The 21502-nt window shown below is 40.8% G+C and overlaps 1 protein-coding gene across 1 annotated transcript in view; it reads right to left on the bottom strand.

The window, feature by feature from the left end:
- Spag17 (sperm associated antigen 17) overlaps positions 1–21502 on the bottom strand; it is a 268834-nt gene that overhangs the window by 44133 nt on the left and 203199 nt on the right. Inside the window, exons 30-38 of the mRNA XM_021157134.2 lie at positions 19496–19640; positions 18068–18222; positions 15141–15329; positions 13498–13643; positions 13263–13393; positions 10266–10393; positions 7228–7410; positions 2791–2904; positions 2121–2166 (exon numbers count right to left, since the gene is read on the bottom strand). Of these exons, the coding sequence (XP_021012793.1) occupies positions 2121–2166; positions 2791–2904; positions 7228–7410; positions 10266–10393; positions 13263–13393; positions 13498–13643; positions 15141–15329; positions 18068–18222; positions 19496–19640 (1237 nt within the window). The remainder of the gene's footprint in view (positions 1–2120; positions 2167–2790; positions 2905–7227; positions 7411–10265; positions 10394–13262; positions 13394–13497; positions 13644–15140; positions 15330–18067; positions 18223–19495; positions 19641–21502) is intronic.

Raw genomic sequence — 21502 nt, forward strand, 5'->3', positions numbered from 1 at the left:
TAGTGAACGCCACCTTTATGACCCAAATTATGACCCATAGGGCATCACAATGTGTTTGCCCTATGGCGCTAAGGAAGCTGTGCGTCAGGGAACTGATTTCCCTCATATTAAAACACCATCTAGAGACTGCCATATCCGGGGATCCATCCCATAATCAGCTTCCAAATGCTGACACCATTGCACACACTAGCAAGATTTTGCTGAAAGGACCCAGATATAGCTGTCTCTTGTGAGACTATGCCGGGGCCTAGCAAACACAGAAGTGGATTCTCACAGTCAGCTATTGGATGGATCACAGGGCCCCCAATGGAGGAGCTAGAGAAAGTACCCAAGGAGCTAAAGGGATCTGCAACCCTATAGGTGGAACAACATTATGAACTAACCAGTACCCCTGAGCTCTTGACTCTAGCTGCATATGTATCAAAAGATGGCCTAGTAGGCCATCACTGGAAAGAGAGGCCCATTGGACTTGCAAACTTTATATGCCCCAGTACAGGGGAATGTCAGGGCCAAAAAGTGGGAGTGGGTAGGTAGGGGAGTCGGGGGAGGGTATGGGGACTTTTGGGATAGCATTGGAAATGTAAATGAGGAAAATACCTAATAAAAAAAAACAGGTTAGCCAGCATACTGAAGTTGTTTCTCTAAACATATACCTGCTACCAAGTTCTAAAGATCTATATATCATGTATTTTACAATTTTGGGCGATGTTGCTTAGAGTTTGTCTAAAGGGCATGGTATCAGTGAGATGTCACTTTGTCAGAGAAAGAGGAAGACACCTGCTCAAGACAAGAAAACTTTAAAAAAAACACTGATTTAGACAAGGGTAAGTAAGCTTTCTTCTTGGGAGACTTTTCTGTACCCTTTAATTTATGTGTGTTATACATCTGTAAGAAGTAAAACAGTATAAAACATTACTCAACCCTGTTTTATTGCAAAACTCATGCTTTTGTAGGAATAATCTTAAAAAACACTTTAGGAACTACAGTGGGAGACACTGACTTCATAATCCCCATTAGGAGGCATCAGGATCAGTTTTCAGTGTGCTGTTTCCCTCCCACACCAATCTGAGAAATATAGTTTAACCACTAATATTGAGTAATCTGTAGGTTTTTTTTCATCACACATGCCTGTTTTCTTGGCCCAAAAGTTACAAGCTCAAAGGACCCAGCGTAAGTTTGTAAGGTCAAATAAAGGGTAAATAAAATTTGCATTTTAGTTAAATGCATTTTCTAAAGGATAAGTATGTAACATGCTATATTTGGGATATCCTATTAATACAGATTGTTTGTTGTTTACCCAAGACATAGTTTTAACAAGGCCTGTTGTATTTTATGTTCACTGGCAGCTCTATTGCAGGGGCCACCTCATAAAATCGTGGTAACAGAGTATATAGACAGAAGGGCGAGTACTAGAGACTGTGATGACCTCTTCCATAATGGCCATCTGAAGGGGTAGCTGTCCATCACCTTTGGTCACGTGTCATGTTGTTATACTATGAAATCTTAATAAGGGAAGAATCTAGATAAACAACAACAGCAACAGTCACAACAAAACAATACTGTGAAACATGCAACCAAATATGTCTGAGGGTTCAGTGAAGCCCACAACAGGCAACTTAGGGCCTCTGCCACATAGCTGAACACAGGACCCCAGCAAAACTCCTTCTGCTGTTGCTCTGATATGATCACACTTGTTCACTTGTTGGGGACAGGGGGAGCCCCTTTGAGAATAGCTGTTTGTGTTATAACGTATAGTGTAGGAGAGTGCAAGGGGTGGGCAGTGTCTGTGCATTTGCTTGGAAGCCATATGCATGCACACAGGGGTATTGGCCCCTGGCTCCTTGCTATCACCAAACTATTTTCTATGGAGTTGAAACCAACAAGAAGGTAAAATATCAGTGTTTTTATTCAACAGAGGAAAGTTCAAGATCAATTAAGTGAAGAATCAGTTTGTTTAGGGCAGAAAGAAAATATAAACCATTGCAAACCAGCATGGCCCAGTATGGGAGCAGAGGTGATTCTGAGAGAATTTGCTGTGGTATGCAGAATGACAAACAGGTAGAGTTAAAAAGTCCTCTGAAACCTTAGATAGAACGCAAAAAAATTGAAATTCCAGTTACCTTCAGTCATATGACTTTTTGTAGTTTCCTCCATTTTCGGGAAAGACTGAAATGAAGGTTAAAATTACTTGAGGTTAATTGCATTGCAAGTGGAAACATTCTGTTTGGAAATATTCTCCATGTGCTCAATTTGACTCATGGAAAAGACATAAAGTGAATTTGTGTTTTAAATACCAACACATAATTTATTTGAATATTTTGTTGTTCCTTTATGTAATGAATCTCTAAGAATAGAAATCATTTGACATTATAGAAATTACTTTTTTCTTTTTCTTTCATATTCATTAAGTTATTCAGTATTTCAAGGAATATTAATTTCTTAATAATAATACATATTTAAAGTAAAAATATCTGCAGTTATTTCTATCTGTCGGTCGGTCGGTCTGTCTGTCTGTCTATCTATCTACCTATGTTTTATTTGAGGATCTTCAGAATTTTCAGTGAACAGAGGAAGAGCCAAAGGAAGATATATCTAGAAAATTCAATAAACCCATGATATGACTCCCACAAAAATAAACCATGATGTGGATGAAGCAAATGCTTCAAAGCCCTGGCAGGAATCTCAGATCTATTCTTATTGCTGGTATGCCTTTCCCCATATGCATTCTGCATGGAAGCACCTGACAGTGCAACAGTAGTAAGAACACTGCTCCGAGGGACACCCTCTCACCATAACCAGCTTGAGGAGATCTGCAGCATTGCCCCTCTCCTCCTCTGTTCTGGAATCCTTGACTGTCATCTCCTGTAGCTCATCTTCTTTCTTCAGGATGTGGTTTATATAGTCCTAGATCAGGAGAATCGATCAAACAGATAAGAATCAAGAACCTGGCAGAGAGATACACTGGCACAGTCAGTGTCAACTGGGAACACTACAGGACTGAGACAATTCACACTTCTCGACAAAGTTAAATGGTCAAGCACTGGGAAGTTTTGTCTCAGTAGATTAGTAATAACAATAAACACAGTGCTGATCTGCTCACAACCAAAGTTTTAAAGGCACAGGGAAGAACTGCACAGGGACTTCAGAGGGCCCTGCCTCTAACATGGTGCTTCAGCATCCTTTCACTAAAATGATTCCCAGGTCTCTCAGTGTCATCTATATGGTTCTGTGTATGTCACTCAGTCCATGCCTTTGATTCTAGGTGAAATATATTACTTTCCCATATTTGATCAATTGTCAGGAGACATCTAGGAAAGGCTAAAGGCATGTAGGTGAGTTTTCTGGAGATGGCCCCCTGTTTTACATGGCTGCAAATGGTAAACTCTGAATTGCAGGGCCTTCAGAAATCAGATCGATTCTTATTGCTGGTATGCCTTTCCTGTCATTATTACATATTCTAAAGATTCCTGGGCATTAGCTCACCCTACTGGGCAGATTTTCTGCAGATCATCAAAGAGATACTCTTTTGTAGTAATGCTATGTAGACATATTGATTATTTCATAATTCCTAATAATGATTCTATAGAATTCCTAAATTTATACAAGTAATTTTGAGCCCTCTATAGTATGAAAGTGCAATTATGGCTTTTTATGTATCACAGACTATTTGCACTAGGATAAGAAAGGAGGCTTGGGAAAAAGTTACCATCAGGGAAAATAATCCTTCTAGGTTAGCTGTGAAACCATTACGTGATAACTAAATATAATAAACTAGGAATGGACAATTTATTATAAGTGCAAGGACAAAAAATATTGACTGGATTTGTGGTATGTACTCACTAATAAATGGATATTAGCCAAAAAAGTATAGAATACCCAAGATACAGTCCACAGAACTCAAAAAGGTCAACAAGCTGAAGAGCCCAAGTGAGGACGCCTCAGTACCACTTGAGAGGGAGAAGAAAGCAACTACAAGAGGGGAGGGAAGGAGGGATCTGAGATGGAAAGGGGATGGGGGTAGAGGGTGGGAAGAGAGAAACATGATCTGGTATTGGGTGGGGGGAAAGGACTGAAGCCCCGAGGGCCAGCAGAAAGAATGGAAACAGGCAATCTTGGGAGGTAGCAGGTTGAGGGTCAGAGGGCCTCTAGAATGTACCAAAGACCTAGGAGGTAAGAGACTCTCAGGACTCAAAGGGAGGAACCCTAGATAAAATGCCCCATAGTGGGGAGAGGGAAATTGTATGCAGGGCTGTGGGTGTAGTGGAAGAGGGGGGAGGGAGAGAGCTCAAGTCCAGCCAGAGTTCCTGTGCTCTGGTCAGGCAGACGAGGGAGGATTGCCGGATGCTTGCCATGCAGCCCAGGCTGGGCATCTGGCTGTGTGGAGCCACTGACCCCACACTGCAGGTGGTGGACAAGGGACAGCCCCTAGTACCAGGTTCTCAGTCTCCAGGCATCCCAAGCTGGATACAGCGGAGAACAGAATAGGGGCCCCGGGCGACACTCGGCCCGGAGGGGAAAGGAAGAGAGGTCAGGGAGAGAGGGGGCGCTGGGTAGTTCCCATACAGGCAAGTGTCTTTAGTCCAGGCCTTGATGAACAGAGACAGTCTATGACTTTAGAGCTTCATTGTAGAAAGGCAGGGAGAAAGAGAGAAAGTAGAAAGAGAGAGAGACCAGCCATGGCCAAGAGTAGAGAAGGGGGAGAGAGAGAGAGAGAGAGAGAGAGAGAGAGAGAGAGAGAGAGAGAGAGAGAGAGAGAGAGAGAGAGAAGAGAAAGGAGAGAAAGAGAATAAAAAAAGGTGAAAGTGAACATAGAATAAGGAAAGTAAAAGCTTAAGAGAGCGAGGAGGGGCCAAGCAGCCTCTCTTATAGTGGGGCTTGTTATCTTGCTGTTGCTAGGTAACTGCGGGGAGGAGTCTAGCCAGAAGGCCAGAAGCTTGGGACATTGTGTAAGTGACTGAAAGCTACATGCTTCTCCTGTGGGGCTGTGGGGACTATAACTTCGACAGGAGCCAGGGGTCCAGGAGATGTGAAGGAACACCTTTCATCCCATGTAGGTGAAAATTACCACCACTGGGCACCGGGTCTTACCGGGGTTCAAGACCTCAACTCAACTGGAGACCAAGCTGTCTGTGCATAGCCCATTGCCCCACACTTGTAGAGCCCACCTCCAGCAGAAAGATAGGGTATGAAGTGGGCGATGTAGTTGCCATCCCTCAGTTAAAACTCTGACCCATAATGGTTCCTGTCTGAAAGAATTACAGGGATTGAAATGGAGAAGAGCCTAAGGAAAAGAAGGTCCAGCAACAGGCCCAAAGTGGGATCCAGCTCAAGGGGCGGTCCCAAGGCCTGACACTAATGAGGTTATGCAGTGCTCACAAAAAGGGATCTATCATGACTGCCCTCCAAAAGACCCAACAAGCAGCTGAAAGAGTCAGATGCAGATATTTGCACCCAACCAGCTGACCCCTGAGGTTAAATTAGGGAAAAGCTGGAAGAAGCTAAGGAGGAGGGAGACCATACAGGACCAGCAGTCTCAATTAACCTGCACCCCTGAGATCTCTCAGACACTGGATCACCAACCAGACAGCATACAACAGCTGATATGAAGCCCCCAATACCTATACAACAGAGACTGCCAGGTCTGGGTTCAGTCAGAGAAGATGCTGGAGGCCTTAGAGAGTTTAGAAGTCTGGTGGCATGTGAGTGTGTGTGGACATCCTCTTCATGGAGACAGGGAGGCAGGGAGGATGTGTGGGATGAGACACAAGGCAGATGATTCATTTCTTGGTAAAGCCACATTAACTTATGACATAAAAATTATTGCTTTAAACTTTTAATGAACTATAGAGCTAGATGATAGGTAATGAATATTTAGTTAATACTAATCTTCAGGAACACATGTAAACATTTACTCTGTAACTCTTTATTCAATTTATGATTTGAATTTATATCTCAAACTTGTTTGGGGGATGTAATGATACTTGAAAAGCCATGTGATCACTTCTCCTGAGAAAGTGTAAGAACTAAGAAGGACAATAAGGGAGTGGCAGTCTTTTTCTTTCAGCAATAAAGAAGACTTGGCTTTTTCTTACTCTAAGGTTTTTTTTTTTTTTTTTTTTTTTTCTTACTTAGGGGCTTTTTACCACTTTCAACAATAAAAAGGTAGAAGCTTTTCTTTCTCTGATCAATAAAGGTTGGTGCTGTTTTAGCCAGAATGAGTGAGTTTTTCTGAATCGGCACTTGCTCAATGGAGCTTGCGTCATCCACCAAACATATATGCACACACACACACACACACACACACATATATACATATATGCATATGTGAGTATAGGTGTGTGTAAGTTTGCATCAACACTTGTGGAGCTGAGACAAGGTAGTTGGGCCCAACCAGATGTGTGTGTATGTGTGTGTGAATATGTGTGTGTATGCATATTGCCAGTGTAAAAGAGTTTAATTATTTTTCCTTTCTTTTTTCGCTCTGGTTCACAAAAAGTTAATGAGTTTCTAGCCCCTTGCCTAGAAGTCCTTGAGCAAGAGAGAAAGGAAATCAGTGCTTATTAGTACAAAATAGTAAGAGAGTTTCCGAGAAAGCAACCCGTGCTTATTAAATCACAAACTGTAAGATTATAAGGGCAGGAGTCATCAGTCTTTAGCCTTCATTCAGAATCTGTGTGCTGCCTCAGCTTGTTCACAACAGGAGCAGGCCTCCAGCAGATCACTTATCTATCAGTATTGATCCTCTTCTCAATGCCAGGTTCTGGGCATATAACCATAAAAAGCATATAATGTTCGTGCTGAGGGAATTAAATTTAGAAAGATGCTATAGATAAGATCACATAATGGGCCACATATCTATAAAATCTTAGATCATTTTCAAAGCAGCATCTATTTTCATCCACGAACAAGTATCATATTAATGTTTGATTCTACATTTTCTCCAGAGAGCACTAACTTTCCATATAGTAAGAAAGAAATACTATATAGAAAATATACATAGAAGTTTTTTTTTTTTAAACTTAGCAGCACATTTTGGGCTTCCTACAACTTAATACTGGAATCATTAAGTAGCATCTATGTTTTTAACCTTCTATTTTAGGTGACTAACATTCAAGTGTTATTCTAAATATTGGTAAAAACTAGATGGTTTCAGGCTCTTCAGGAAATGATTTGCTATGTTCCCGATTCTTTTGGGGTATAGGCATCATGTCATCCAGATTCCGTTACCTTGAGGGAAATCTGTAGCTTTAGTTTCACCTCATTCTTTATGACTTCATGCTGGATGAACTGACGCATCTGTAGCACTTTGGGTCCTTCGAGTATAGGGGCTGGGATGTTTGTCAGCTGCTTAGACCCAATAGAGAGGCCTTTCCAAATTTGAGTGCCAAATGGTGGTCCTGGAGTCTTTTTCTGTCAACAAAACAAAGTGAAAGATTCACCAAAGAAGTCAGAGCAGTGCAGCAATGATTTTTTTTTAATGAGTACTTATATGGATACTAGATCAGGGGTCCTTATGGGGTTCCTAAGCCAATGGAGACCTGACTTTGAGGAATCCAAACAGACAAGGCTTGGCCACCCACCTGTAAATCCAAATGGCAAAAGTAATGGTAAAATAGGAAAGAGATTCATCACTCAGTGTGACTGCCCTGGAACGAGTGGAGACCAGCATCGCATGCCCCATTTTCAAGGAGCTGACAGAGCTTGGGAGGACCAAAAGAAGGAGAGTGATGGATGTGTGTGCATCCTCAGACAGTCTTGATCCAAGTATGGTTTGGGTGATCAATATCTCTGGAGCTTTCTAGACTGTTAGAAGATTGCTGCTATCAGAATTGGGCTTCAGGGGGAGGGGGTTGGGGCCACAGCACGTAGTTTCCATTCATGGTAAGATGTTCATGCTCCAAGTTATTCCTGGAATCCAAGATGACTGTAGGAGACAATGGCTAAGAACAAAGGATAAGTCAGAAAGTTGGGAGTTCGTTCTTTTGGGTTTAGGGCAGTGCTGGGGGACTTCTAGAGGTGCTGTTCTTGAAACAATTAAATGTTTGGGATGAAATAATCAAGCCACCTGGTGTGGTGGCACACACTTTTAATGCCATTATCTTAGAGACAGAAGCAGATGGATCTCTGTGAGTTCAAGGCCTAAATAGTCAGAACTTATTTCTGAGAGAACCTAAAACTAAGCAAGTGAACAAAGAAAACTTCACTCCAACCAAAAACAACTCAGGGAAGAAAAAGTTGATTGGGCTCATACATTCAGGTCACAGTTTATTATTGAGTGAAGTCAGGCAGGAATGCAAGACATGAATCTGAGGAACAGTGCCTGCAGGTTCACCCACTGGTTCACTCATTCACTGGCATGCTGTCACCTTCTCAGATAGTCTAGGACCATTTGCCTAGGGTTGGTGCCACTCACAGGGGTCTGAGACCACCTGTATCTATTAAAAATTCAGACATTTCCCAGACATGCCAACAGGCTAACTGGCTCTAGGTTGCTCTACAACTCATCTTCTCAGGTGACTTTAGACTATGTCCACTTGATAATAAAATCTAACTAGGACAAGGTAAAACCTGGTGACTGACAATCTGCTTATATGATGTTTCTGCAAATCTCAAATATATCATATTCATTCTTTGGTGCTCTAACCTTGAAGGAGAAGACTGATGCTTTTAGATGAAAGATCTTCAAATGATTGCCATGTATGTATGAAGAGCTGAGCAGTAACACTATCCAAATTTAAAGAAGCATGGAGACAGATACAAAATGGAGGCAGAGATGCCAAACTATAATAGCTTTCTAGTTATTCAGTGAACATCTGAAGGACCAAGGGTAGAATCAGTCCTTTCAGCAGAAGCCAAAGCCATCACAGTTAGACCTGTGTGCGACAAAAATGGCACTGGAAAAATCCTGATCCTCCTGGACCTGAGCAAAGTTTCCTCTTTATAGGTGTCACTAACGCTATCAGATGGTGCCCTGTGGGGCATGTTCTCAGGAGGGCTGTGTGATTCTGCACTTGGTAATTCCACAACAGTCTGATCATGTTACATGAATAATGCTTTGTTTAGCATGCTCAGATTACCATAGACATTTGAGTTAGCAGTCTTTAACTCCCTGGTTCTGTGTGAATTTATATAGGAAGATTCTGAGAGTAAAATCATTCCATGGGTTCTCAGCCAATTTTGAGCTCACTGTCACTGAAACTCACCTCTTGGGAAGAAATGTCCGCCTAAAAGTGAGCTCAAACCCATTATCCTAGTTGCTGACCTTCAGGACTAGTGCGCTTTGCTGCCTTGGTGCTTTGTTTTAAAAAGAGTGGCCAGAGACATCCTCCTAGTGGCTTTCAGTTTGTAGCATCAGAGTTTCAGATGAAGAAAGTAATTTTCATTAATCCTAAATTGGTATGTTTATCTTATCACCTTGTAGTATCTTCAGCTTCTTGACATTTTCAACATTCAGAGAAGACTATTGTAGTGCAGTGTTTCAAGATTCAGGACAAGAAATCATGGCCACTTCTGATAATCAATTTGACTAGAGTCACCAAATTAAAAGGAAGAAGTTTTTGTTCTATTAACTGCTCACTGTCTGCTCTTGCTATAGCAGAATTTACTGTAGGCTACTGAAAGCAGAAATTCAAAGACACTACCCTCCTCCTTTAGTGATGTGATCTATGGTTACATTTTTGGCATCTTTACGGATTTCATAATTGAACACCATTATATGCTGGACATGCTGCACGTGATAGTTATGGGACAAAATGGCAGTCTTACAAGACGCAACATTTAGTGATGCTTCAGGATAATACTACAGTATTTATTTGCTAATAGTGCAGTAGCAAAATTCTCTCTCTCTCTCTCTCTCTCTCTCTTGCTCAATTTGTGCCCTTTTAAATACACAAAGAAAAAAAAACCAGGGAGAGTAAAAGACACAACATTTTGTTTCAAACTTAACGGGGAGAAATGACAAGGAAAGTGCTTTAGTATCAGGAAGAACATAGTAAGTAGTAACAGAATTTTCAAGAGGGATGTTTTAATAATATAGGATCATGTTCAGACTTGCCATGCAGAATAAAAATCAAAACTGAAATTAGCTAGCCAGGCATGCTCGTCTAAAAGTATATTGCTACATATACAAATGTTTAAATCTCCAAATATAACACATCTTGACTGCATTCATTAACTTACAGTAGGCTGAAAACATATAAAATTATAGAAGACCCAAGCCTGAAATGTTATCTAAATAAAGAGACTTTACAGTGGGAAATGGATACCTCAACTGAAGGAAACCTTTCCCATGACCTTGACTGGAGATTTGGAGGAACTATGGTGTCTAATTCCTTCTTCATGATCCATTGTGATGCTTCATGGAAAGGGCGAAGGACTGTGATGCTCAGTGCACCTGGATTAAAGGGAGATACCAGAAATTATTTCTCTATCAAAATGTTCCTGATAAATTCAACACATATTACCCAAGTTCAAAAATTCCTTCGAACTGCCTTTTACACAAAAAAACGTGCTCCGGTACAATGACTATGCTTTAGGGTGCTTTCTCTAAGATGGAACCATGAGTCAGTCAGCATCTGAAAACTGGACTTTAATCATCCAAAAGCATTCATGCTTGGGTCAGCAGTCATATTTAAGGGCGTGTTGGGTCTGCCAACAAACTACCTTGAATCTATCTACTTCTGTCTCCTTCTCAGACATTTATTTAATCATGTGCCTCAGAGGTGTTCCATCCTGGACTGAAGCAACAGCTAGCTTTTCTAGATGTAGATGTAGCACTATGGGGAGAACTGATCCTGACAGCCAGGTTCATCCATGATTAAAGCTTCTTTGACTTCTCATTGCTAAAAGAAGCAGAGCAGAGTCCTCCTTGTTCACCCCTGTCTTGGCTTGAACTGTGTCTCTCATTCATGCTACAGCCATGCTTGGCCTCTTCTTACCCATTTTCCAATTCAGTATGATTCTTGGTAATTTCTTCCCCAAGAAGTCATAACCCTCACTGCATACCACACACACACACACACACACACACACACACACAACCCTGAATACACTAACAAGCTCTTGGGTCTCAAACATTTTCAGAGACAATGTCTAGATGATACCAGAGTTTTCTATTCAAAGCTCTCATTGAAAAATATTTCTATTCTTCATAGACCTTCTGTAAATTTTATTTATCTTATTTATTTTTTTCATTTCATTTTTTATTAGATATTTTCTTCATTTACATTTCAAATGTTATCCCAAAAGTTCCCTATACCCTCTCCCCACCCTGCTCCCCAACCCACCCATTCCCTCTTCCTGATCCTGGCATTCCCTTGTACTGGGGCATATGATCTTTGCAAGACCAAGGGCCTCTCCTCCCATTGATGGCCTACTAGGCCATCATCTGTTACATATGTAAACTAGAGACACAGTTCTATGGGGTACTGGTTAGTATTTGTTCTACCTATAGGGTTGCACACCCCTTTAGCTCCTTGAGTATTTTCTCTAGCTGCTTCTTTTAGGGGCCCTGTGTTCCACTTCTGTATTTGCCAGGTACTGGTATAGCTTCTTAAGAGACAGCTATATCAGGGTCCTGTCAGCAAAATCTTGCTGGAATATGCAAGAGTGTCTGGGTTTGGTGGCTGATTATGGGATGGATCCACAGGTGGGGTAGTCTCTGGATGGTCCTTCCTTCTGTCTCATCTCTGAACTTTGTCTCTGTAACTCCTTCTATGGGTATTTTGTTCCTCAACAGAGGAATGGATACAGAAAATATGGTACATTTACATAATGGAGTACTACTCAGCAATTAAAAATAATGACTTTATGAAATTCTTAGGCAAATGGATAGATCTGGAGGATATTCTGAGTGAGGTAACCCAATCACAAAAGAACACACACGATATACACTCACTGATAAGTGGATATTAACCCAGAAACTGAGACTACCTAAGATACAATTTGCAAAACACATGAAACTCAAGAAGAAGGAGTACCAAAGTGTGGATACTTCTGTAAGTTTATAATTACACCTTCTGTAAGTTTATAATTATTCATAGGGTTATATAATTAACACTCATTTCTCTTGATAAATTATAAGGAATTTAATGAAATAAGGCCTATGTTTGTTTTAACTCATTCTGTACTTCAAAACTAGTATTTGGCACAGGATAGGTGGCTAAGACAATGCTATTTAAATAAATAAAATATGGTGAGGAGAGTTATTATCTTCTGTTTTCATTTTATTGTTGTTGTTTGGTTATTTTTTGCTTTCGTTGGGTTGTTTTGTTTGTTTTTTTGAAACAGAGTCCTGCTATGTAGTGTAGGATGACCTCAAGCTCCCAGTGGTTTTCTAGGTCAGGAGTTATTGTACCACCATGCCTGCTTCCCTTACATAGTTCTTTACATACACTGCATAGCCAGGCACAGCTGTCTATTTTCCACATTCACACAAACAAGGCATATAATATGGACATGCATGCCAATGACTAAATGATAGCATAGACTTGCTAGCATGCTTACCAGTAGACTAGAGGTATAAACCATCAAACAAAAAATTAAAAGAAGCCCAGAAACATAGATACATATATATGTAAATATATACATATATACATATATATATACATATATGCAGCATATCAAAGTATGTGCCTTTAATTTCATGCAATGTTTTAGAAATTAATAAAATAACATAATTTCTCAGTGAATATATTATACAACACATATTTCTGACTAGCATTCCAATTTTTGTTGTTGTTGTTGTTTTTGTTTTTTCGAGACAGGGTTTCTCTGTATAGCTCTGGCTGTCCTGGAACTCACTTTGTAGACCAGGCTGGCCTCAAACTCAGAAATCTGCCTGCCTCTGCCTCCTGAGTGCTGGGATTAAAGGTGTGTGCCACCATGCCCGGCTTAGCATTCCAATTTATACATAAAATATATTTTCTTATTGTATTCAGTTTGACCAAGATATCACCTTAAAAATGCCTCCCCCCAAATGAATTTGCAAGAGAGCTCACAATGTTTCTAAACAGGATGGACTGAACTCTTAGATAAACCCTAGGCACAAGTCTTCTAACAACAGCAAGAGGCATTCATTCTGGGCTTGCACAAGTAGACACCTAGACACAGTCTGAGATGAACATCAGTTTTGGGAGCTATGTTAGTAAGGCGACATGATCAGTTGGTATTTGGAGCAGCAGAATGAGCAAAGGGGACTGAACAGCCAGAGGATGAGAGTCACCAGAAGAGCTGGGGTGCTGTCGGCAGCATGGCTTCTTTACCTGGGTATTCCTGTACTGGTTCCTGGAGAACCACAGTTGTTGACTCTCCATAGGCCAAGGATAAGTATTCTTCTATGTCACTGTCTCGGAGAAGTTCCACTCCTGATCCATCAGTATAGACAACAAAAAATCTATTTGAAGAAGTAAACATTTGAGCATTTGAGACATTGAGTAAAGGTGCTTCTCGAACTTGGAACAGAGGTTAAAAATCCTAACAGTGTTGGTGCCATTTTACCTGGGAACATGTTCACCATAGATCTGCATGTGGTTCTTTTCAAGGTGAAGTGATGATAAGCTTTCGTAGCCCTCCATCTGTACATTGAAGTCATCTTCTAGTTTCTTTTTAGGTAATGTTGTTGATACAGAGCCATCAGCCATGACCTAAGGGATAGGCATATGAGCAACTGAAGAGAAAAAAATGCCAGTGTCCTACATCACCACTGATCCAATGTGAGCAAGCTCATGCTCTTTTGAATTAGCAGAAAATTCAAGCATATCTAATTACAAGGTATTTATATTATGTATGGATTCCATTAGTAAAAGTAGAGACACACTAGCTGCCCACTGTAGGTGATATGGCCCTTAGAGGGGTATTAGAAACATGCTTGGTAAGGAATACCCCAGACATTTTAATATGGAGAAGCTTTGGCTGTATGTTTCCATTGCTAGTCATTATCAACTGAAATTCATCAGTTCATGCTCATGCTGTGAAGTCTCAATTATTTAGGGAAGAAAAACATGAGCTGGACCAGGACTGGACTGCATACCAAAATAACATTAGCGGGTGGCAATGCTTTTTGGTCAAGGGCCACACACTCTTCTTTTGCAAACACACAGCCCATCATGCACTGCTGTGCAAATGCAAGCAGAGACAAGCAGCAAACAAAGGACATCCCTGTGTTCCAGCAATAGTTTCCATAGCACCACTGAACTCTGAACCGTGTGTACCTTCATATGTCATGAGATAGTCTTTAGATTTTTAAACCTTTTTTAATGTGAGGTAAACATTGTAGATCCTAATCTATATAAAGTGTGAGGCCATGGTTCTCCAATTCCTGGACAGGAAAGATAAATAGAAGAGAGAGCATCATCTTAGCAGTGCCCAAGCCCTCTCCAGACTCTTTCTTCTTAACATCATCCCTGCTAGGCACTTCTCACTACAGATTGCCCTAATGCCATGACATTGGAGAGTGCTTGTGTTTCTTCTCAATTGAATTCCTACATTATTGTTTGTGGTTGCATTATTTTTTAAAAAAAATCTTACATTTCTCTAATTGTCTAGTAGCTTTAAGTTTCCTCCTGCCAAAGTTATTAAGATTGTTCTTCTCTGTGAACATATACTTAAGAATTAAAGAAAAGATACTGACATTCATGATTGGTTGGCTGAGGTTGAGTAAATGACCCAATGCCACAAATACAAAAGTCTGTATGGAACTGGTCTTGAATGATACATTTCAAAACAAAGCTGTGGCATTATGAGTGGAAATGGCCTCCATAGGTTCTCTGAGCATGACATTATTGAAAAGAATTAGGAAGGATTAGCCTTGGAGTGCCTGTGGCCTTACTGAAGGAACTGTGTCACTTGGCGTAGGATCTGAGCTTTCAGAAGCTCAACCTTGGCCCAGTGGCTCATTCTCTCTTTCTGTTGCCTGTCAATCTGTATGTAGAACTATTAGCTACCTCTCCAGCACCATGTCTGCCTATATGCTACCTTGCTTCCTTCTGTAACAATAATGGACTAAACCCCTGAACTGTAAGCCAACCTCAATTAAATGTTTCCTTTATAAGAGTTGTGGTGGTCAGGGTGTCTCTTCACAGCAATAAAACCCTAACTAAGACAGATGTCCAGGCTCTCTCCATAGGAACCCTGCATCTTACCTGAAAGGTGTTCCCCTCAGGATCTTGGACCTCACAGATCACCTCTGAGGTGTGCTTCATGATATACCTGCTGGCTCTCAGCTGCTCGCGCTTCTGGAAGGGATGGTACAAATTACTGCTTGATTCATGGCAGTATGTAGCTGAGCAGTCTTTATCAATATAAAGGCAGCCTGTGTTTGAAGGTAGCACCTGGGAGGAGAGAGAAAAAAAATACATTAAATTTTCTTATGAAATTTGAGGTATTTGAAAGATACTTTCAGGACAGAAACATTATGCAAGAAAGAACATGATGTTTCTGAAGGACTGCTTGCCAAAGGACAAACAGAAGATACAGTTTCTTGGGTGTGGCTTCATGCTTTTCTTCCCGTATTTGTATGTTCTCTGTGTTTGTTCTTTTCTACTTATTTAAGACTTACTCCATTTTAACTGAGGTAAGTATCTGAAATTCCATGCAAAATGTTTGGTACCCATTACGTTTTGGGTCTAAGAAACATATTAAAAGGTATAAAGCTTCTTAGAAGCTTTGGTTAGCCTTTTCCCTTCTGATAGCTTATATAGACAAGTGATAGTGTTTATGTAATGACTTCTAGCTCATTCTTTGAGTTCCAATTCATGTATTGTAAATTCACCTCTTAGAAATGTAGTATTTGGTAATTGTTTAATATATCCAAGAACTTGTGTGGCCATTATATATAATTTTAGAATATTTAATTATTGCCTCCACAAAGAAACTCCAGTCTCATTAGCCATCAATGTATTACCCATGATTCTAATCTGGTGACCAAAAACCCATTATCTCTGTAGATTTTCCATACATACACAGTCACTGTATATTCCTGTCCCTAGTCCTCGGTGGCCACTAATCCATTTGAATTTTCCTATCCTAGATTTTCCACACAGATGGAAGTATCACTGTGTAGCTTTTTTCACTTGGCGTAAGAGTCTCAAGATGCAGCAGTTTGCAGCATGCAACTGACTCCATTTGCTGGCAGTGACACCACCAGTTGACACACCAACATAGATGGGAGAAGTCTCAGAAGGCCCCACCTCTAGATGAGAATCTTCAGGCAATTAACAACTGCTGGAAGAGGGAGTCAATCTACTTCAAGGATAGTCCCCGTAGGTTATCCAATCCTAAGTGATTAGCTGTAAATATATATACATACAGGCAACACTAAAAGAACTCAGTGGGTTATACTTATATATACGTCTATCTATCTGTCTGTCTAGCCTGTCTGTCTGTCTATAACAATAATGATTAAAGAAGAGAGGTTATAAATTCGAGAGGGGAAGCACAGTAAGAATTAGAAGGGAAAAGGGGCAGAAATAATGTAAATACAGAACTCATATATAAAATTCTGAAAAAAATCAATTAAAAAAATTTTCCCTCCCTCAGCTCTCCTGGATCGTACAGGCCCTGTGTACACTTGGTATGTCTTTTTTAAGGGAGAAAGGTGAAGGCCCTCACTGTGTATGGCAGAGCTGCCCAAAGTACCCTCTCACTTCCTAGGAGTCTGACAGCTTCTGGGTGGCAGGAACTTATTTAAGGTCAGGCTACCAATCCTTCTGATTGTCCTTTAGCCAATACCACCTTTGATGTCATCTTCAAGAGACACAGCTACCTGACACCTGACCTCTGAAAAGAGACTGTTTTCACCAAGTCTCCTTATCAGGAATTCCCTGACCATCTTATGAAATCCCACACTAGAGTGTACATTCCAAGGACCCAGGCTCCAGCTGTGACTCCATATGGGGTTTTTATACCTATATGAAGTGAATTAGGTCTGTTTAAAAAAATTTTTTTAAATTGATGGTGCTTCTGCTTTGGGTGTTGCCTTAATGTTTTATTGCTGTGGTAAGACACCATGATCATGGCAATTCTTTAAAAGGAAAACATTTAATTGGAGCAGGCTTACAGTTTGGAAATTCAGTTTATTATCATCATGGCAGGAAGCATGGAGGCACACAGACAGGCATTGTTCTGGAGAAGTAGCTGAGAGTTCTATATCTGGATCCAGAGAATGCGGGAAGTGAACTGCCACACTGGACATGGCTTGAGCATCTGAGACCTCAAACTCTACGCCAGTGACACATCTATTCCAATAAGACCACCTCCTAATAGTGCTACTCCCTATGGGCCAGTCACCACAGGTGTCATTGCTAACAAACACTCATACTCATGTTTTCTTTTCTCTTTTTCAGCCCTTACTTTGACCCACACCAATATACACTGGATGAAAAGAGAGCGTGTAATGACCGGGGAGATGGAAAGGATAAGCTAGTTCAGCCACTGCCACAGTGATGATGATGAATCTGTCTCATTCTGGTTCTTGGTTCTCAGTCTCTTGTAACATGATGTGTGATATTTTAGCTCATGCCTCTTCTCTCTCAGGGAAAAACTTTTGAAGACTAAAGAGACTGTAGGCTGACACCAGCATGTTATATTTAATGGGAAGGTCAGGGAGATTGAGAAGGAATGAGTGTGTTGCCAAGTTCTTCCTTTACATTTGAAGGAAGGAAGCTTTGCTTCATCTGGGCAAACTGCTCTTCCAGGACCACACAGACCGCTGTGTCCTCAGTTCCACTGAAGTGTTTGGGGTGGACTGCAGTCAAGAATGAGATTAGAGAGGAGGATAAGTGTAAATCAGATTACTGGAATGATTCTGCCACCACAGTGCCCAGTGTGGGAAGCTCCTTAGCCTAACCTTGACTCAAAGCGACTAATTTTTTTACAACAAGCAAGACAATGTATTCCTAGAATAGATTAAAAAGACAAATAGACAGCAGTGTGAGAAGTGTTTCAGGTGAGTGAGTGAGGAGAGGAACAGAGGGTGTCACTGCAGAAATTCTCACTGTCCCAGCACAGTGTGACTTGTTACCCTTGGGACATTTACATGCATCAGTCCTGGTTTACCAACCAGACCCACCTGGTATGACCCATGTGGCTTTGCAATAATAGATGTTCCATCCCCAAAGGTGGCACAGCAGCTACTGTCCTCGCAGTTGGTGATAATAGTGGCATAGTGTGAGCTTTCTATCCGCATACACTTCACCTGTCTAGTGACAGTCCTTGGACCTTCAGCTACAAGTAAAACACAAGGTAAGGAGACTGCGTAAGATTTGTACAGTGGGCAATCAGCCTCAAATGATCTCCTGGCCAGCTGGATTCCTTCTGGAGAAAGACCTGGCTACAAAGAATTGCACCGGGTTCGAGTGTGGCCTGCAATCCCTGTCAATATCCTTCAGAACAGTTCTAGAATCTACATTCTGATGTGACTTAGCATCCTGTCTTATTAAGTATGCTGTCAGCATTCTTTTCATTTTGAGAAGTGGAAAATGTTTTTCAAGATAAAAATTGAAAATCATTAAATATTTCACCAGTGACAGTTGAGACTTGTTCCTATTTGGTCATGTTGTTTCCAAATATGTGTATGAAGAAAGTCTCCAGGTAGAGTAAAATAGGCATTTTGTCTATGCTTAAGTTTATTTTTTTGTGCAATTCATTTTTATAACTATATAAATATGTGTTAAGAATAAACAACATATGAGGTTTATGTACTTTATATTTACATAAATTATATAGTAATCCATAAAATTATATAATTGCTGTATCTATCATTTATACCTGTATTTTTCAACATTGTATTGAGGTCTCTAACATTTTTTATTTTTGAGTAAGTGTTTCAATATGTGGTATAATATGTAGTACAAACTGGTTTTGACCTCTTGGGCCTCCTGGAAGCTGAGATAACAGGCCTCTGTTACCAAATTTGAAGTCTCCAGAAATATTGTGTGTGTGTGCATGCACACACATGTGCATGTGTTTATAGCATTTGTGTTTATATGTAGTATGTTTACATACAGTATATATATATATATATATATATATATATTAAGTATATGTGCTTATTTTATATTAAATGTGTGATTGTATTTAGTGAATGTTTAGTGTGTGTGTTTGTATTCAGTGTATGTATGTATGTATATATGGATGGATGGATGGATGTAGGCTCTTACCATCACGAAATAGTGTCCCTTTTAGTATTATATTGCATTTTATTTTTCCATTGTATCACTGATGAACATTTATATATTACCCAATATTTCAGTGATATGCCATGTTGAAAATTGCACCTGTATGTCTATTTCATCATGCAAAGAAGCAAGGCTATCTATATAATAAAAGCCCAAAGTTAACATTTTATATGATATACATGTTACAGGAAGGGCCCTTTGTATCACATGGGTATTCCCTGGCTGGCTCACTTATTTTTATGAATACTTTTGATGGCGAACTTTCTATCTGACTCATGCTGTAGCATTCTGTTGTCACCATCTTGAAAAATATAACTCACTTGTTTCTTCATCATTTGGGGGAGTAATATGATCTTCATACACCTGGTAAAAGGTTGTGATTCTGGTACCATCAGCATGGTCCACAACCCGAGTCCCGTCCTTCTTCTCAACAATGATCACCTTGTCTTCTCGAGTAGTCATGACCTGAACATGAAGACAGAGCATCAACACTGGGCTGAGGGGCTGGACCTCAGTAAGCTTATTTCTGAGCTTAGTGCATGTGAGGGTTTCATTTCTACTTGATCTACTACTTTGAATGACTCCTGAGGTAGATGAGGACATTTAGACTTTCTAAATTTTATGAGTGAGAGAATTTAAATTTAAGTTTATGGGAGTCAAGAAAAAAATGCAAAGTCACTCAAATATTAAGTGTCAGGGAACATTTCAGGGTCAACAGAGGCCAGTCTGACCTACAATTCATAGGATCTGTTTCCTTAGAAACTATTGAGAGGATGTGGCCCATGTAGGTTGTCTTTGTGTTATGAATCCTGCTCTGTAGGATTACCTGGATAGGGTGAACTGCAAGGTAGCCATCAGCACAGTAATGGACACTGTGGAGAGAGAGGCTGCTGTTCCTTTGGGCTGAGATGATTCACATCTACATATAACCAGTTGGCTGCTGTGCATACTGCAAATGGATTTAAGGGATTAAGTTGCTATGGGTGTGGGTGGTCAGTAGGCCTCCTAGATGATGAGGTTGCCATGCCAGTTGTACAGTACTTCTTGTCTCCAGTCTTTTTTTAAAGTTAAGTCAATGTAATTGTGGGTGAAAGACTATTGTGTTAGTTTGCACACATGTTCAAGTGGAGTATCTTCCTATATGCAATAGAAAGAGAGTATGGGTCTGGGGTGGAGTATTGGGAACTTTCTTTTCTCTGTGAACACATTTTTGACAAGAAGCAACTTAAGGGAGGTGGGCTTATTTTGGTCCATGATTTGATGGTAAACAGTCTATCATAGCAGGACTGGAATGGCAGTGGGAGCAAAAGTTGATGATATTGTGTCTGTAGCAGAAAGGAGGGAGAGAGAGAGAGGGAGAGGGAGAGAGGGAGAGAGAGAAGGAGAGGGGGAGAGAGGGAGAGAGGGAGAAAGAGAGGGAGAGAGGGAGAGAAGGAGAAGGGGAGGGGGAGAGGGAGAGAAGGGGAGAGGGAGAGAGGGAGAGAAGGAAAAGGGGAGGGGGAGAGAAGGAGAGGGGGAGAGGGGGAGGGAGAGAGTGCTGACACTTATCTGGTTTGTTTGCTCTTCTTTCCTCTGCATAAACCAGTCTGGGCATCTGGCTCACATTTAGGGTGAGTCTTCTGTTACCCTCAAGACATGCCTAGAGGTGCACCTCTCTGGTGATTTTAAGTCTAGTTGGCAATGAAGCTTAACCAACACAGAATGGAAATGGCTGAATGACCTCAGATGGAAAGACAGCAGGCCAGCATCCTATCACCTGTCAGGTTTATTCCAGGTCATCCTAAAAGACTTTACAGTACTAAGCACAGGGTATGCATCGTGATGGGGGCTGGGGTGCTATGGTAAACTGGGATGGAGTTCTTTACTCCAAGTTACAAGTCCCTGGTAGGACAGAGTTTCGGGGCTGCTGGGTTCTGTGGTGAGTGCTCTGCTTGGCTTAGTTCTCTGCCTAAGGCAACAGTGCTGAGCTTGAGCCTGGTGTGCTAGAGAAGAGTTGTGGCTGGAGCAAAGTACAGGGAGAGACAAAGACTCCAGGGAGGAATGGGTAGATAAGGGGAGTCTGGGAGCCACAGACTAAGTAGCAGAGCCTTCAGACTTTATCTTAAGTAGAATCAAACACTACTGGAAGGTTTAGGATACATATACCAGAGTCGGAATCATGAAACAATCAACTAATCCTAGTAGTCCCTTCAGTCTGAAAGAACAACCAGACCCTTGTCTGATCAGCTTATAAATCTACTGTGTCTCCCCCAAATGAATATGATGAAATCCCAGCTCCTAAGGTAGTAGCATAGGAATTGGGGCTTTTAGGGCATGGTCATGAGGTT

Source organism: Mus caroli, unplaced genomic scaffold (genome assembly GCF_978045245.1).
Source record: "Mus caroli unplaced genomic scaffold, Mus_caroli_1 scaffold_3, whole genome shotgun sequence".
Classification (NCBI taxonomy): domain Eukaryota; kingdom Metazoa; phylum Chordata; class Mammalia; order Rodentia; family Muridae; genus Mus; species Mus caroli.